At 43.8% G+C, this 18,038-nt stretch overlaps 1 protein-coding gene across 3 annotated transcripts; it reads right to left on the bottom strand.

Moving 5' to 3' along the window:
• Positions 1-1,678: 1,678 nt before the first annotated feature.
• SLAMF7 (SLAM family member 7) lies at positions 1,679-17,525 on the bottom strand. 3 transcript variants are annotated; one of them, XM_025420780.3, is made up of 7 exons: positions 17,405-17,525; positions 7,802-8,134; positions 6,276-6,548; positions 5,945-6,064; positions 4,945-5,048; positions 3,463-3,525; positions 1,679-2,683 (listed from the first exon to the last, which is right to left on the bottom strand). In XM_025420780.3, the coding sequence occupies exons 1-7, from the start codon at positions 17,457-17,459 to the stop codon at positions 2,612-2,614; spliced, it is 1,020 nt and encodes a 339-aa protein (XP_025276565.1). In that variant the 5' UTR covers positions 17,460-17,525; the 3' UTR covers positions 1,679-2,611. The 3 variants fall into 3 exon arrangements, with proteins under 3 accessions (XP_025276565.1, XP_025276566.1, XP_035567162.1); XM_025420781.3 differs by lacking the exon at positions 4,945-5,048; XM_035711269.2 differs by lacking the exon at positions 7,802-8,134 and having other exon boundaries at positions 17,405-17,479.
• Between the last annotated feature and the right edge of the window lie 513 nt (positions 17,526-18,038).

Consider the following 18,038-nt stretch of genomic DNA (forward strand, 5'->3'; position numbering starts at 1 on the left):
TAATGTTTTCATCTGGGAGACTTATCTGCGTGGCAGGGCAAACCCTGTATACAAAACATTTGCTCTGGGCAGCCTAGGGGGCTCAGTGGTTTAGCACCTGCCTTCAGCCCAGGGCGTGATCCTGGAGACCCGGGATCCAGTCCCACGTAGGGCTCCCTGCGTGGAGCCTGCTTCTCCCTCTGCCTGTGTCTCTGCCTCTCTCTCTGCCTCTCTCTCTGTCTCTCTCTCTGTCTCTCATGAATAAAAAAAAAAACAAAACCTTTGCTCTTCTTATCCTCCTGTGAATTGCCTTCCTCCCCTTTGAAGCCCTAGACTTCAACCCCTTTCCTTAGCTCAGGATGGTATAAAATCCTCATTTGCCTGCCTGCCTGAGTCTCATATTATTTTATGGGGCTCATACACATGAAATCAATTTTATTCAATTTTAATCTATCGTTTGTCAATTTAATTACTCCACCAGCCAAAGGATCTAGGAAGGAAAAGGGAAAATTTCTTCTCTCCTACACCAGACACCTCTCTTTTAAGGGCTGATTCTTCATTTTAATGCTTCTGTATCTTATGCTAAGTTGACTTGTGGAAAGTTAAACTATTTTTTTCTGTATTATTCTCTTCTTTAAGTATCATGACCCATATATGAATCTTATTATACATACTATGTACTCAAGACTTGTTTTAAATAATTCCACATTACAAACCCTATAAGGGCTTTAGAAATAAGAAAATAGAAGCTCACAGAACCTAAGTCTTTGAAAGATCACTCTACTAGTAAGGACTTTTGATGCCAGGCCTGCTTGTCTCCAAAACTATATCCTTTCCTCCATGCAACATTTGGGAAGAAGGGGATCCACCCCTCTCGAGCTTTGAGCTCCCATATTCCTCATCCTCTGTGGTGGACGATAGGTGGTAGAGAGGGCACCACTTTTTTTTCTAGCCTTGGTCGCATACTGAAGTTTCTCTTTGCTTCAAATTTAACATTTGTAGAATGGACTTAAGTACCCAGACCAGCTTGCCCCACAGGAGTCATGTGAGGACCTACAGAGCAAAACTTTACTTCACATGAAAGCAGCCAGCCCAATGCAAGAGACTGTGGGATGTGAATGGGAGAGTTAGGGGTGTCTTAAGAAACTCATCTATTGTTGGGAGGTTCACCTCACTCAAGAAATCCCCACTCTCCTAGCCAATTATGCCCTGTTTCCGTGTTATCTCTGCTAATTCTTTGTAAAACTGGCCTTGCCCCAAATCCCTTGAGAAGTGTGCTCCACTGCTCCTGGGTCACTGTGCTCCCCTAATCCATGAGTTGTTTTCCTTTGAATAAAGGACTTCAAGCAAAACTGTTTTAGTTTTGTCATTTGACAGTTCACACTCCTCAGACCTGGAGCATCAGATCCCCTCCCAATATTTTCATTCAAGATGTGTCCAGAAACATATCAAGAGTAATCATCCTCCTTGCCATGTTTTTCATTTCATTAAAAAGGGAGGCAGAAGGATCCCTGGGTGGCGCAGCGGTTTGGCCCTGCCTTTGGCCCAGGGCGCGATCCTGGAGACCCGGGATCGAGTCCCACATCGGGCTCCTGGTGCATGGAGCCTGCTTCTCCCTCTGCCTATGTCTCTGCCTCCCTCTCTTTCTCTCTCTGTGACTATCATAAATAAATAAAAAATAAAAAAATAAAAAGGGAGGCAGAGATTATGTCAGGTTTATTTGCCAGACTGACCTGGCCGAGATCTTCAATAAATATTAGGTGAACAGATTATGTGACTTTAAATATTTACACACAATCACCCCTATCTCCAAGTCTTTTATAATATATTCTAAAGGCGACATCTCCATTGAGATGTGGAGTTTCTCTATTGAGATGTGCTTCTGAACAAGCCCTAAGGCCCTGGCTTCTCACTTGCACTGCAGAGTGTAAGTAAAGCTGAGGCCGTGGTCCTTGTCTTCGGGCCAGGTACACTTCGGAGAATCCATCCAGCCAAACCCCATCTTCTACATGGCTTCTCTGTCCTTGGACACTTTGGCCCCCAGGTCCTATGGATCCATACCTGACTCTCTTGTTCTTGGGAATTTGTGGTCAGATCTGCTGCTAATGCCCACCGAAGTCATTCACAAGGAACTAATTTCATGAGAGCAGAGAGCACACCTGACCAAAACCAGCGTAAGCGCAGCACAGTGCCAGGCACATAGGTAATGAGTTGGTTAATGACTCCATTTCTGGTTGCTACCCCTGCTTCTTCTGGGAATGTCTGCCATTCCTATGTTCTCACCCTTTTGGCCACAAGACTCTTGGTCTAGTCCTGATCTCCAAGCCCTGGAATGGGAGCTGTCATTCGTATGATGGACAATGCATTGACATTTCAATAGAGATACTTCTAAGCCTCTTGCTTGGAATTGGATGATAAATTCCCAGTAACATTTCCAGGAAGGGATAGTTACACATATGGGGTTTGAGGAGATTTCTCAGGAGTCGATGGCATTAGGAACTCAAATATGAAGGAGTAGAGAGGAGAGTTATTCTGGAAGGAAGTCAGTGTTCTTCATTCTTCCTCAATATTTCTGGTCAATTCAGTGATTTTTTTTTTCCTTTGCGGGGAGGCAGAAGGGATGTACTGCTGTTTAGATGACGTTCTCATAGGCAAATGACTTTGGTGTGTCTGGTGATGTGGGGGGAGAGTGGGGTTTCTCCATCTGTTAGGCAGATATAAAGAGGCAAATTGCTGAGGTAGGAGGGCGCTGAATCCCACCAGGAGACCCCGCCACCCCAGACACCCTTCCTTGCCAAGGTCACCCATCTCAAACCTCTCACTGTAGAGAAACTATTACTTAAGGTTATACCACATCTGCTTGCTGAATGCTTAGTGAACTGAACTTTACTTCCAATTATCCTATTACTTTCCTACTATTATGCAAACTGCTTTGCTCATCTTCATCCTTTCTGACCCATTTGGGAGGGGAGATGGGAAGATACCATTGCTTCTGCCAAGTGTGATCTGTGAAGGAATAAGCTTTAAAGCTAGCACATTAGTAGCATAACCCGGGAGAGGTTGCAAACCAGATGTAACATAGTTAGACCAAAGAAAAGCAGCAGAAATCTCTCCTGCCTCCAGCTTACTGGTGGCTCAGAAGCAAGCTGGAGTTGTCTCCCCGGCAATCCTCCTCTCTGAGGCCCAAGCCTTGGACTTTCCTCCATCCAAATCCTCAGGATCCTGCTGATTTTCCTGATCATCCCTAGCTAGAACCTCTCTCCCTCTCTATTTGCTCCATATTACCGCATTCAACTCCTAAAACATAATTATCATTTATTCCATATATTCTGTGTAACCCTAAGCAAAGGGAATGGGATGTACTGGGGAAAATTTTTAATATCAGAGAATATGAAATCCCTGGGCCCCAACACATTTTCAGCTAAGCTTGCACCAGGAAGAGATGAGACAAGTAAGGTAAATCTCAGCTCTAAAGTTTCTTACCTTTGGGGGTATTTGCACAGAGAAATAAAGTGTATTTGCAGAATTTTCTTCTGGAATACAGTTCTATTAAAAAAAGAAAAAAAAATCATAGGGTCATCTAGACAAGCCCAAAGAGACACCCAGAATCCAGAAAAGAGAAAGCAGAGATGGGAGGATGGCCAAGGAGGAAGAGAGGTTCTGGGCCAGGAATGAGGACAGGGAGGGACTCTTGTTGGTGAGTGCTATCATAATGATTAAAACCTTTTTTTTCAAGAAGCAACTGCCTGATTTTTAAGCTGTGTTGTGTTTAAATAAATTTGAAAATGTCTAAGGTATAGAAGTCCCATGAGCTATGAGCAGCCTAAGGTGATTGGAGGATAATTTGAAGTAATATTGCTAATGTTGCAAGTAAGCTTTTCCTTTGACCTAAATGGCCCTCGGAGCAAATATGTGAGGATGACTGATGGGTCAAAACAACAAAACTACAATGACAGCAACAGCAAAAGCTCCTTCCAGGCTGGAGAAAAGTATCCTGGGTCCATGACGTTTTTTTCCTGAACATCCAGGATAGTTTTGTGGCCTCTTGGGAGCATGTCTTGGGCAGAGAAGAAGGAGGATGGTGATAAAGCAATCCATTTTGACATAAGCCAGGCTGGGTGGAGCCCAGAGCAGTCTCCCCTGTGAGGCAGAAAGGAACTCTCAGGACACTAACAGCTTCAAAAGGAAGTGCAATGTCTCCTCTCAGAAAGGTTGTAGGTAAGCACAGGAAGATACAACCTGAGACACCAAGGGCTGCACTGAAGCTGGCTTGCTGAGGCCCCAAAGTGCTTTTATTTCTTCATTAAATGGGCCAGTGTAGAAAAGTGCTCTATGGCCTCTATGGAGCTAGCCCGGCTGGGGCTACTGTGATTCCTGGGGGGCCTTTTGAAGTTGTCTGCCTAGGTCATGTCTCCAAATTGTCTTATTATTTGGGTTTCTTTAAACTTATGATCTTCTTTTCAAAGAGTTTCCTTTGAGTTGACCATGTGTTTGCTTGTTTCAGCTTGGTGTCCCGCACCTAGAAAGCCTTGATTGTGGGCCTAAAGCAACCGTGGGCCCCAGAAACGTCTCCTGATGGAAAAGGCATCTCCACAGCCAGTGGTCTGACACCATAACTCAAACATGAGGCCAAAGTCACACTTCTCTACCTGCTGTCCTTTGCAAAAGGAGTTTGGCCTGTTGAGTGGCCCTTGTGAACTGCAGAGGGGAGAGGCCCATAGATTACCTTAGATAGATCCCAGGGTGAGCATTATTGGCTGGGTCAGACCCAGGGGCTCAGAACCAGAGGTCCCTGACTCTGGCACAGGAAAGTATCCATAAGGACTTGGGGAGACACAGATGTGTTGGATTTCAAGGGCTATACATCCTCATAATCCATGTTGCTCAAGTCCACAGAGAAATCTTAACTAAAGCAAGGAGGGTCTTAGGAAGATCAGGCCCCAGGAAAGATGGCAAAGGACTCACATTAACACAACTGATTGTGTCATACACTGGGGTCTCTCCAGAAGGGGGATAGTAGTTAAGAATTTCCTGATGAGTATCCATTCCCTTCTTCTCTTCAATGGACTCTGAAAACCAAGGTGGGAGAGAATCAGAGCTGGCCCTCCTCTGATTCACCACCTCCACCAGCCTACCCCCTGGAAGACCCACTTAGAATGACTGCCATGCTGGCTTCCCTACAACTGAAGGGTATTCTGGGACATGGGACTTTCAGGGCTACATGCAGGAAAATCCCACAATGAACTGGTTACCGTGGTTACTTCACTATCCAAATTCTGGGTGAAGGCAGACAAAAGGGGAAGCAGAGAAAGTCAGAAACACTTTCAGAGTGCTTTCAAGAGGGAGGAAAGATCTTAACAACTGCAATTTATATGCAACTGGTGCTTAGGTCCCTTCACAACACCTCATATGGACAGTATTGGGGGAACTTGAGAAGACAAATCAACAGGGATGTGGAGCATGGGGTTTGGCATGGAAAGACAGACAGGCCTGTTCAGGAGGAATGTGTCTAGACTGAGGTGGGAAGTAAAGAGACGTCTCTGGAATTTATTCAGTGAGGAGGACTGGGTCTGGTTTGAGGGCTCTGACAGGGCAATTGGAAGGGCTGGCTGGAGTGTGTTGGTCTCTGGGACCTCAGAGTTGGAGGCCCTTGTCTCCCGGGTCAGAGGGGCAGTCAGCAGTGTAGGGCTTGTGTCAACAGGAGGACCACAACTTCCCTCTGGGGGAAGGGGAGGGGTGGGCACTGGAGAGGGAACTGGGAGGACTTTGGACTTAGAAGAGAAGCACTCCCTTACTCCAGAATTAAGGAGTCAGGATGACTGTGCTTTCCTTGAGGACAGAGAATGTGGCCGCTTCACTTAGTGCCTCATACCAGGACGGGCACACAGTTCAACATGTATTTGTTGAATAGATGAGGGAACAAATGCATGAATGAGGCTGAAAGCAAAAATAGTGCATGCTCTACCTTTTCTTCTTTCTCTCCGCATAAACAGAATAAATGGCACCAGGGTAAAGGCAGTGAGCATGAAGAGCAACGCCCCCAGGAAGTACAGGACCACGGAGGATTCGGAGTCATCAGCAGCACCTTTAAAGAGAGAATCGGTGGAGGCACAGGGATGGGAGAGGAATCAGCTAGGGAAGACGACCCAACTATTGGAGCAACTGCCACCATCCTCCCAATGGGGTGACTTCCCAGGGGCCTCCAGGTTTCATGGGCTGTTCCGATGGGGACCAGCAGCTGGAGAAGGTATAGGTCTTGAGACAGAGGCCCCTGGAGAAAGAGAGGAGACAGTCACCTTCACAGAGCTTCCAGGCAAAGACAGGATTTGAAGAATTGCTGCTGATGGGGTTCCTGGCCACGCAGATGAAGGTCATGCCCCCTTTCCCCAGCCTCCAGGATATGGGGAGGATGGAGCCATTATAGGACTTATTGGCTGCCTGCCCCAGGGACTCCCAGCTGTAGGTCACATCCTCTCCTCCCTGGTCCACGAAGCAGGTCAAATTAGTCACACAGGTGCCATTCTCTTTGTTCTGCAGACCCATGGTAACCTTGGGCTTTGATAGGTGCTCTGCAAGAGAAATGGACAACCGAGAGTAGAAACTATGCTCTTTCTGAATTATTCTTGTACACCTTAGACCTGGGGTGCAGAATCTCTGGGGTGCTCCAGAGTGGAGAGGAAGCAGCAATTCATAGCAGAATTCTCATTCTTATCTGGGAAGCGGAACTGTCTAGGTCTACCTTCCCACAGCTATATAAAAGTATTAATAATAGCAATAGAAATAATGATAATGCAACAAGAACACAGCTGCCATTTTCGAAGCAAAGCTATATGGCCAGCCTCGTGCTAGATGCATTTTAAATGGGAGCTAATTTTATGTTTTTTAGACGCTCCCTAGTCTTATGTCTGCAGGCTTCCTTGAAGAGACTTTCACTTTATGCTCCAGGAGCGAATAGTGTGGGGATAATATTTCTGATCCTCCTCTGCTCATTTTTCTCCCCGAGAGGATGAGCAATTGGTTCATGGATGAGATGGTGAGAATCTGACATCCAACATCATTTCATTACTACATTTCTCTCTACTTTGAGCTCTTAAGATTGCCGTTTAAGTGTGATTTGCCCTTTCGCTCTCCCCTGCCTCGGTTGACTGCATAATGCCTGCTCTCTGTTCCTTTCAACATGTCTATGTGGAGGACACACCTGGTCCAGGTACATGGCCCACCTCTTAAGGGCAAACCTGGAGGCCCATCTCTGCGTGTCCCTGATCCTGCAGCTCAGTTATTTTTATAACTTGTTGAGTAATTGTTCATCTTCCCTGAATGGGCTCCAAGGTCTAGACTTGGGGGAAAATATTTCTCCTATCTAGTTTCACCAGAAAAAATAAAGATGATATTTTTATCTTCCTTTTGATTCTTGTGTGGATTTCTCAATTGGCTGGAAACTGTAGGGAAGGAGGTGTAATTGATGTTTACACACAATAATCGTTCTAAGGTAGGTATCCCCTTCCTCCTCATTACAGATAGGGAAACCAAGTTTCACAGAGCTTAAGTAGCCTGGCTAAGGCCATGCAGTCAGTAGGTGGAGAAGCCAGCATTTGACTTGTGTGATCTCTGCTTTCCCTTTCACCCATCCTCTGCACTACATTGCCTCTTGCAGAATAGGAAGGGGCCTTAGGGGTCAACTACATCTACTTCATCCACGCAGGAGTTCCCTCTTCCACATTCTTGCCAAGTCTCTATCCAACCTTTGTTGGACATCTCCAATATCAGAGTGTTTACCACTTTATGAAGGCAGTCATCCACCTTTGGAACTGATTCTGCTCACCATAGACACGCAGCCCATACCGCTGGCTGAAGGGCTCTTTGAAGGAAGAGCTGTATATCACCACGTAGTAGTCACCCGAGTCACTCTTATTCAGTTTGCTGAGCTTCAGGGAGTAGTTTCCATGTAGGAAATCCACCCTTTTCTTATTATGACTGTGGGTCACTATGACATTGGCTTGTCTGTCTGGCGTTCTTGGTTGTATGGTGATGAGGGGGGTTGTGTTGAAGGTCCAGACAATGCTGTCAATCTGAATTCCTGGGAGCGTCAGAGGGAAAGTCACAGACCCACCAAGGTCACCAACTAGCTCCTTCAGAGCTCCAGAGGTTACTGGCCCTGCAGACACAGAGAACCATAAAGTAAACCTAAGTCGCCGCCCTTGCCACCAAATTACTCACCTGCTTTGGGTCTTGGGAAGGTCCCAAGAAACTCTCTGGGGCCAACCCAACTAGCCCTTGGGAAGCCCTTTGAAACCTCACTCATGCAAAGGCATTGAAGTCAGAATGCTTTGCCTGAAAGGAGGAACTACAGGTGAACCCACCCCTTCCCAGAGACCTCAGGCTGGAAAGACCAAGCTCTGAGGTAGCTCATGAGGCCAGCTTCATCTTGGATAAGTTCCTGTTAGGGGACAAGTGGGGAGGTTTTCATTCAAATCCCTTTTTGGGACTCCAGATTGCTCCTGGGAGTGCTGATTTTTTTTTGGGGGGGAGTACTGATTTTGATGCAGATGAAGAAGCAGCAGCTTGTCTGTTAATGGGGGCAATGGTTCTCAATTAGAGATCAGGACACTGGGGAGGGAGCTCTAAGTTCCTAGTGATAAGAGCTTGGAAACTTACAGGTGTTTCATTTTCTGTTTTCTGATAAATTAGAGTGCATTTGAGATCATCCTTAAGTAAGGATTTCACTCACTGGAATTTCTGTGTCCTTTCTTAAGTGGAAAGCCAAAGCATGAGTTACTGGATGCTTTACAGTATGCCCAGACTGACTCATGATGCTTACCCCCAACTATTAGGAGTTGTAGTAGGGGTTCGCTTCGCTGAGAAATTTTTGTTTCACCACAACCTTAATTCACCTCAAAAAGTACGATGTATAAACAACTGCCACTGGTTATGTGGTTCTGGGTGGAAAATAGTCAAGAATAGCTGTGGAAAAAGCTTCCAAGAGTAGCTCACAGAGCATTTCTAGTGAACAAATATAGGGAATGAATCTTCTACGTGTTAAGATCTGAGGGACAGACTCATGATAGCACAGAGCACAAAGGGAATTTAGATAGGGGCTAACAGCTTAAAGCATCTACTGTGATCTCATTTAACTTTTAAAACAATGCTTAGAGGTAGGATTTTTAAAAACAAATATTCTCCTCTTACAGAACAGGAACCTGAGCCATAATGAGTTAAATGACTTGCTAAAAGTAATAGTCTAGTAAGAGGCAGAGATCGCATCAGTACCCATAGGATCGAGGCCTCATAGGTCATCACTTATAAATGAGAAAACCAAATAGCAGAGATTGAAAGAAAGTATTCAAGGATCAAAAATAGCGGCAAAACTAAAACCAGAACACATTTTGTTTATTTATTCTTAAAAGTGTGCTCCATACAGGTACAAAACCCAGTTATTTCCCCTTCTACCTCTTAACATATGGGTCATGAGGAAATTTCTAAGAGCACAAAAATGAGGAAATAAAGAAAAAAAATTTTTAAGTCATTTCTACACCCAATGTGGGGCTCAAACTCACAACCCCGAGTTGTGAGTCAAGAGTCACACGCTTTACCAACTGGGCCAGCCAGGGCCTTAGGAAAATCTTTTTAAAATCTAACAAAGTAACCAGGCTATCGGCTCCTGACAGTTGTATTGTAGTGAGGCAGCTGCTGGGCTGCGCCATGACTTTTGTAGGCTGTATTCACTTTTGCCTTAGTTGGCCCTTCATCCATAAAAAAATACTAAAAATTATATTTTATGACTGCACTGGTATAAAAATGGATATAGTGCCAGCTAGATTCATTATTACATATTATTATTATTACCATATTCATTTTTCTTCTGATTTTGAAAGAAATTCAAACTACTGTGGGCATTGTGCCTAACTGGCTCTGTGTGATTAACCAAGTATCCAGGTTCTATTTTGTGTCAAAGCTGGATCCGTTTATATATATATATATATATATATATATATATATATATATATATTATATATATATATATATATATATATGATTTTTAAAAAATTTTTATTTATTTATTCATGAGAGACACAGAGAGAGAGGCAGAGACACAGGCAGAGGGAGAAGTGGGCTCCATGCAGGGACCCCAACATGGGACTTGATCTGGGGTCTCCAGGATCACACCCTGGACTGAAGGCAGGTGCTAAACCGCTGAGCCACCAAGGCTGCCCTATATATATGATTTTAAAAAATTTATTTATTCATGAGAGACACACAGAGAGATAGAGTCAGAGACATAGGCAGAGGGAGAAGAAGGCTCATTGTGAGGAGCCTGATGTGTGACTCGATCCCAGGATCCCAGGATCACACTCTGAGCCAAAAGCAGATGCTCAACCACTGAGCCACCTAGGCGTCCCTATATATATATATATATATATATATATATATATATATATATATATTTAATTGAAGTATAGTTGACATACAATAATTATATTAGTTTTAGGTGTATGATATAGTAATTCAATAATTCCATACTTTATGCAGTGTTCACCATATAAGTGTAGTCACTGTCTGTCACCATACTACGTTATTAGAACATTACCGACTCTATTCTCTGTTCCTTACTTTTCATGTCTGTAACTTCTTTATCTCATAGCTGGAAGTTTGTACTTCTTCATCCTCTTCACCTATTTCACTCTTCACCCCCCTCACCCCTTCTTCCCTCTGGCAACCATCAATTTGTTTTCTGTATTTATGAGTTTATTTCTGTTTTTTGTTTGGTTGTTTGTTTTAGATTCCACATCCGAGTGAAATCATACTGTATTTGTCTTTCCCTGTCTGACTTATTTCACTTAGCATAAATACCCCGTGGGTCCATCCACGTTGTTGCAAATTGCAAGATTTCATTCCTCTTTGTGGCTGAGTAATATTCCATTGTGTGTCTAACCCACGTCTTCCTTATCCATTCATCTATTGATAGACACCTGGGCTGCTTCCATATCTTGGCTATTATAATAATGCTGCAGTAAACATAGAGATGCTTATATCTTTTGGACTTAGGGTCTTAATTTTCTTTGGGTAAATACCCAGTGGTGGAATTACTGGACCATATGGTATTTCTGTTTTTATCTTTTTGAGGAAACTACATACTGATATCCACAGCGGCTGTACCAATTTACATTCCCACCAACAGTGAGCTAGGATTGCCTCTTCTCCATACCCTCACCAACATTTGTTATTGCTTGTCTTTTTGATATAGCCATTCTGACTGGTATGAAGCAATATCTCATTGTGGTTGATTTGCATTTCCCTGGTAATTAGTGATGTTGAACATCTTTTCATGCATTTATCGCTCATCTCTAGACATAGAAATTTTCTTTGGAAAAATGTCTGTTCTGGTTCTCTACCCATTTTTAATTGGAGTATTTGTTTTTTTTGGTGTTGTCTTACCATAATATTTTCTACCACCCTTGCACTGATGCAACTCATTCCTCTTCTAACAAAAGACAAACTCCTGTACTGTCCTATGCAGGGATCTAAAATTGCTTCACTAGGGATTTATTTTCATAGTTTCTGCTAAAACCCAGCTACCCTGGCAAGAGTTCCCAATATAGTTGCTATGTATTAGGGTTGAGTATATGCTAAATATTTATTATAAAGATTATGCCTAACACCTAACGCAATCCTGAAATCTAGGAATTTTGATCCTTTTACACAGGGATCAACAACCTATATAGTCCATGGGTCAAATGTGGCCTGCTGCCTATTTTGTTAAATGAAGGTTTATTTGAATACAACCATGTTCTTTCTTTTAACCTTTTTTAAAAGGTTTTAAAAATTATTTATTTATTTATTTATTTATTTATTTATTTATTTATTTAATATAGAGACAGCTGGAGTGAGGAGGAGCAGAGGGGGAGGGAGAGGGACAAGCAGACTCTGTGCTGAGTGCAGAGCTTGATGTGGGGCTCCATCCCATGACCCTGAGATCATGACCCTAAGATCATGACCTGAGCTAAAACTAAGAGTAGGAGTCCCAATTGACTGAGCTACCCAGGTACCCTAGGACACAGATATGTTCTTTCATTTCTGTATTATTTATTGTTGCTTTTCCACTACAAATGCTGAGTTGAATGGTTTCGACAGAGGTTATATTGCCTGCAAAGCTTAAAGTATTTACTATCTGACCCTTTACAACAAAAATTTGTTAACTTTTGATTTGATGAGGGATGCCTGGGTGGTTCAGCGATTAGGTGCCTGCCTTTGGCCCAGGACATGATCGAGTGGGATCGAGTCCTACGTCGGGCTTCCTGCATGGAGCCTGCTTCTCCCTCTGCCTGTGTCTCTGCCTCTCTCTCTCTGTGTCTCTCATGAATAAATAAATACAATCTTTAAAAAAAAAAACAAACAACTTTTGATTTGATGAGAAAACTGAGATTCAAAAAAACCTAAATAACTTGTCCAAAGGCACAAAACTAGTAGGTGATGATTCAAAGATATAACCCAGTGTCACTCCAGCTCCAGAGCCTGGGGTCTTTCCACTATGGCTCACTTTGAGGGCCCCGGGGCATTTGTGCTAGCTCCATCCCTCTCTCTCACTCCTCTTCAGCAGCAAGGGCTCAGGTGTCAATTCTGAAGCCCTTGGGCCTTACAGAATGCAGTTTTCCCCTCACGTTCTTTGGTGACCTTCCTTCAAGCACAAGCTACTCTACTAGTGCCCCAGAGAAAGGGAATCTGATGCTACCAAATGTTGACCTAGTCCCTTGATTACAGTTTTGGAATTTTAACCAACTTTTTCTGCTAAATTTATCTCCAAAAGTACTGGCTTCCCCCCTGGGTAAATACCTTTCTTGGCAGCTGATTCCCGTTTTCAAACATTTCTGCCCCCTGCCCCCCATAATTTATCAGTCAGTGCATACATTCTTTGGATCCCTTGAGACTTTTTCAAGTCATTCTGTTAAGGAATCGGATTTTTCAAAAAGTTGCTCCCCAGCATCTCTAATACTAAAGCAGGATGGTTTCCAGTTGCTCTGTCTTTGATCATCTCAACAGCTATCAAAACAGACCCAGTACATGCTACAAAGTCAGTGTCAGTTTGAATTTCTGACTGATCAACTAATGTTTACATCCTTTTACTTCAACATAAGGTGAATAATTTGCAGTCTAATAAAGAATGGTTATCACTTGGCCCCAAAGAGGTGTAATCTTGGACTTTTAACACAAGGTTTGGGAAGATTGGGACACCTGAGGGGCTCAGCAGTTGAGCGTCTGCCTTCAGCTCAGGGCATGATCCCAGGGTCCTGGAATCGAGTTCCGCATGGGGCTCTCTGTGGAAAGCCTGCCACTCCCTCTGTCTATGTCTCTGCCCCTCTCTCTCTCTCTCTGTCTCTCATGAATAAGTAAATAAGATCTTTGGGGAAAAAAAAGGTTTGGAAGGTGTTTAAGCTGAAAAGATGATAGAGCTGCAAGGATGTGGCTTTAGCGTTACAGCATGTGTGCACACACTTAGGCTAGGGGCAATCATTTTTTTCGCCCCTTCACACATGTGGTGCTATATCCTCTGGGTGAATGTCAAGACAGAGGTGACTGTTAGAGGGATCTAGAAACAAGAGGCTTCTCCAAAGCTGAACTGAAGTTCCCCGCTCTGTGGCCTACATAGATCATCCTGTCTTCATTCAGTCATTCCTTCTGAATTGTGAGGAATTCACACAATTGATGAATTGTAAGAATTGATCTTGTTCCATATTTGTGCCAGGCACTGTCTAGGAGCTGAGGATATAACTAGGGAGCAACACCATCCTGATCCTGTACTCATGGAATTAGGAGATAGTCATTAAATAAGTGGCTGTATGGGTTATGAAAGGGGATGTAGTAGGCACTGGGGGAACCTACAATAGGGAGACTGAATACGAACCTTTGCCAGGATTTGGGGTGGATGAAAGTGTTTCAAGAAGTACAGAGCCTTCTGCCACACAGTAGGAAGTGGGAGGGGAGGGCTAGGAGCAGTGTTATGAGACAGGCCTTGAGAAGGCTTCTCATTTTTAATTCTCATTTCCCCAACGATGGCTAGAAGTGAGAAACAGAGATTTCCCGAGGCTTCTTTGGATGGCTTCTCAGCAGAATGGGCTTCTCAAAGGTGGCCTGGAACTTAATGCCTATAGACCAATCATTTACTGGCTAATTCAATGCAAAACACTATGTCCAATCACCATGCATGGTGAGATCTCTTGCAGCAAGTGTTCCCTGCCAACTTGCTTTTGGAGGTGGAGGGAGCTGGAGCAGGAGACCCTCTGGCTTCCGTCCTGACCAAGACTCAGATATTTTGGCATCAAAAAGTCAACTGTAAGATGCTCTTCATAACAGGAAGGGAAACACAGCTCCTCCCCTTTGCCACCTCCTTTTCCTCTGGGTTATCACCTCCTCCTCTTCACCTGTTCCCCCACAAAATGCAAGAATTGAGTGGAGCAAAGGAGCCAAGTTAGGAGGATGGGACATCATTAGTACAGCCAGAATCAATAGATGGTACCCAGGAGGAAGACTTCACGGTAGGGGAGGCTGTAAAGCTCACCTCCTGCTTGCCAGCCTGGTCCCCAAGCACCTCTACCAGGATGCAGTGCCTCCCTTAGAATGTACCAGCATATCATAGCATCTCATGGAATGAGATGGAAACCAGAGCATCTCAGAGCTGGGAGAGGTCTTAGGAACTACTTAGTCTCATCCCACTTCACAGGTGAGGAGACTGATGCTTCAAGGGTCACAGTGACATGCTCTAAGTCAGTGGAGCCAGGACTCCTAGGGCAGGGCTTCCCAACGTATGCCCCCAACACCCCTGAAGCCTGTAGCACCACCTCAGTGTGTTTCTGAAGAGCTTAAAGAAAGTATTGGGGGCAAAGATGGGTGATGGGGTGGAGGCTCAGAGACTCTTTTTCCATCAAGGAGGCTCTGACTCTATACAGTAATTTACACATTTGATTCTGCATAAGATTTCATTTCATAAAAGCAAACTCCTGCTTGAGAAAGAAAAAAACAATTTTGGAGACTACTGCTTCTTTTTTTTTTTTTTTTTTTTTTTTTTTTAAATTTTATTTATTTATGATAGTCACATAGAGAGAGAGAGAGAGGCAGAGACACAGGCAGAGGGAGAAGCAGGCTCCATGCACCGGGAGCCCGATGTGGGATTCGATCCCGGGTCTCCAGGATCGCGCCCTGGGCCAAAGGCAGGCGCCAAACCGCTGCGCCACCCAGGGATCCCCGAGACTACTGCTTCTTACCCAATTTCCCCGTGACTAATGTACCATGGAGAGAGAATTTTAAATCAGCACCACGTCTGGTACACATGGAACAGAGGTTTGCAAACCTCTCGATATGCCATATGCCTTTGCAACACTCCAGCCCAGCCCTAATCCACCACGTTCATGTACAAGCTCCCAGTGCTCTGTCCCTCACTCATCTCCCTCTACTCCCTCTTGTCTCTTCTGGTCCTCTCAACACCTCCCCAGTACCTGCTCATCACTTTTTTTGTTCTCCTTTTATTGTCTCAACACCACTGCATCACTTGATCCTCACAAAAATCTGTGAGGAGGGGTGGGAAACACAGATTATTGTGCCTATTTTCCAGATGAGAAATAGAGGCTGCAAGAGCTTCTCTTTGGCCCTTCTGAACTCAGCCAAGGTGGTTCCCTGTTGGTATATCCACATCCTGGAGATGGAATGACCTGCTCTTCTTGGGCATTTTCAATCTGTAGTTACCTTGGTCTCAGGTAGCTGGAGAGGTAAAGAATGTCAACTAGCTTTCCTGAGGAAGATTCAGCTAAACTACACATTTACTGAATACTTCTCCAATATCAGGCATAGCATTAGTGAATTTGGTGTGATGGAAAGAACACTAGCTTTGGAAACTCAATCTCGGCTCTACTTTTTAGTGTCTGTATGATCTTGCCCAAGATACTTGACCTCTCAAGCACCAGTTTCTTTATGAAAGGATAATAATGTCTATCTTTATAGATGTAGACAAATGCCTTGGACATAGGCAGAACTTAAAACACATGATTATTACTATCCTATATGTCTCATTTAAAACATAGTAATTCTGGAACTTCATTTTCTGTTATGTGCTTGTGTGAACCAAGGATCAGAGGCTGAGTAACTTATCCTCCATAATAGCTACTGAGTCAAATCCAGGAGTCCTTGTTCAAGGCCAGCACTGCTTCCACTGCCCTGCCCATGGGAGGCTCTAGGACAGTCTTGGACTCCTTTCAGCCGTGGGAGGTGTACTTCACATGCTATCCACAGCCTTCTTGAGCAGAGCACACACACACCTACCCTGCTGCCCACAGTTTAGGTTTCAGGTAGGCACCTGGGGTTTTGAAAAGCACTGCTGTGTCCTTCCCATGTCACCTTCAAGTTCCACTTCTGATCACTGTTTCTATTCAGGGAGTGGTTTTTAAAATAAAAACCTCTAGGGCCACTTGCTTAGAACCAGGTTCTTCCTAAATACGCAAAACTCTTTTGCATTCAAGGAGGTTAAACAGTCTGCAGATGCTGAACCCTTGGTGAGGCCAGGTGGTGGGGGGTAAAGGACTGGGAGCGCTGGCTGACTATGTGGTCTTGGGCAGGTCAGTTGGGCAGGCTGAGGCACACATAAACATAGCAGCCAAGCCCTTAGAGGGAGACCTCATGGGTACCCCATGAGTTTGGTGACCAGAGAGATATTTCTAAATTACGGGGCTCCAGGTCCTTCCTGAGAACCCTGAGGAGAGTAAAACCTTCAAAGACTCGAATTCTTGTGACAGGAACAGAAGTCTTCATAGAAGACTATGAAGTCTTCAGTCCTTCATAGTATTAAAAATAAAATACCTACAATATGAGCAGGTTTTCTAAGTAGAGACTGATTGAATTATTTGGGTTAAGAGAGAAAATTCAAATGTTTCCTTCCATTAATATCCTTGTTATGCATAATCATCTAAATATATTTCTAATATATTTCTAAATATATACTTATATATACTTATAAATATGTTTAAGTATAAATATTTAAAATATAGGTATATATTTATAAATAAATAAATATATACCTGTATGATCTCAGTTTGATTTTAAAATAGTCCTCAAAGGGAAGGAAAGAGGAGGCCCAGGGAAGAAAGCATTCTTTATTTAATTGATAACAGGATCTAGATTAGAATACAGGTCTTTCTAATACCCAATACCCCTTCTTTCAGCCATTCCTTCCTGGGACAGTCGAAGGAGAGTGTATGCCTAGAGTTATTCATTCTTAGTATTTTCTTCCTTTCTTGTGATTTAGAGACCACTGATTATAGAAAGATATTAGATGAAGTAGCAGAGCTACCTGAGTTGGACCAGAGTCCCAGAGTAGACCCAGAAACCTAGAGGTATACATCAGGATAGGGAAGGCACTCAGGAGAATAGGAGGATCTGGACTCACCTGTGAGCTGGAAGAGGAGAAAGAAAATGGTGAAGTGCGCTGGGGGAACAAGCATGTTGTCCTCCAGATGTCTGTCACTAAAATGAACTATTTCCTTCTTGCAGTGCTCACATCCCTTCCCTTACCACTTGCAAGTGTAGGAGGAGTCATGAAAATGAGAAGTGTGAACAAACCATTTGTATTTTTTCCAATGCTTCTCTTACTTGCTAGTTTTTTTTTTTTTTTTAAGATTTTATTTATTTATTCATGAGAAACAGAGAGGCAGAGACACAGGCAGAGGGAGAAGCAGACTCCATGAAAGGAGCCCGATGTGGGACTCCATCCCGGGTCTCCAGAATCCCACCCTGGGCTGAAGGCAGCGGTAAACTGCTGAGTCACTCAGGCTGCCCTTCTTAGTTGCTAGTTGTAGGTGGTCAATAAGGGATGGAAAAATGAGTTGAATCTCAAAGGTGATGAAATACCTCATTTTACATATGAGGAATCATTGGCTCAGAGATGCTAGGAATTGACCAAGGCCATACGGTCAGTCTTTTCTGCTACATTATATGACCTCTCAGATCCTCAAAACATAGGAAATGTTAAAAAGAGAAGATTAGAAGGAGGAGGAAAGGGTAGCACTGGTGATCATAATATT

The sequence above is a fragment of the Canis lupus genome, chromosome 38, assembly GCF_003254725.2.
Source record: "Canis lupus dingo isolate Sandy chromosome 38, ASM325472v2, whole genome shotgun sequence".
Taxonomy (NCBI): domain Eukaryota; kingdom Metazoa; phylum Chordata; class Mammalia; order Carnivora; family Canidae; genus Canis; species Canis lupus.

Excerpts from the sequence above, each read along its gene's own strand:
- SLAMF7 (XM_025420780.3), bottom strand. The coding sequence starts at position 17,459 with ATGCTTGTTCCCCCAGCGCACTTCACCATTTTCTTTCTCCTCTTCCAG. Across the intron at positions 6,549-7,801 it reads GTATGGGCTGCGTGTCTATG|AGCACCTATCAAAGCCCAAG; the intron begins GTGAGCAGAATC and ends TTTCTCTTGCAG. Across the intron at positions 3,526-4,944 it reads ACACAATCAGTTGTGTTAAT|AACTGTATTCCAGAAGAAAA; the intron begins GTGAGTCCTTTG and ends TTTTTTTAATAG.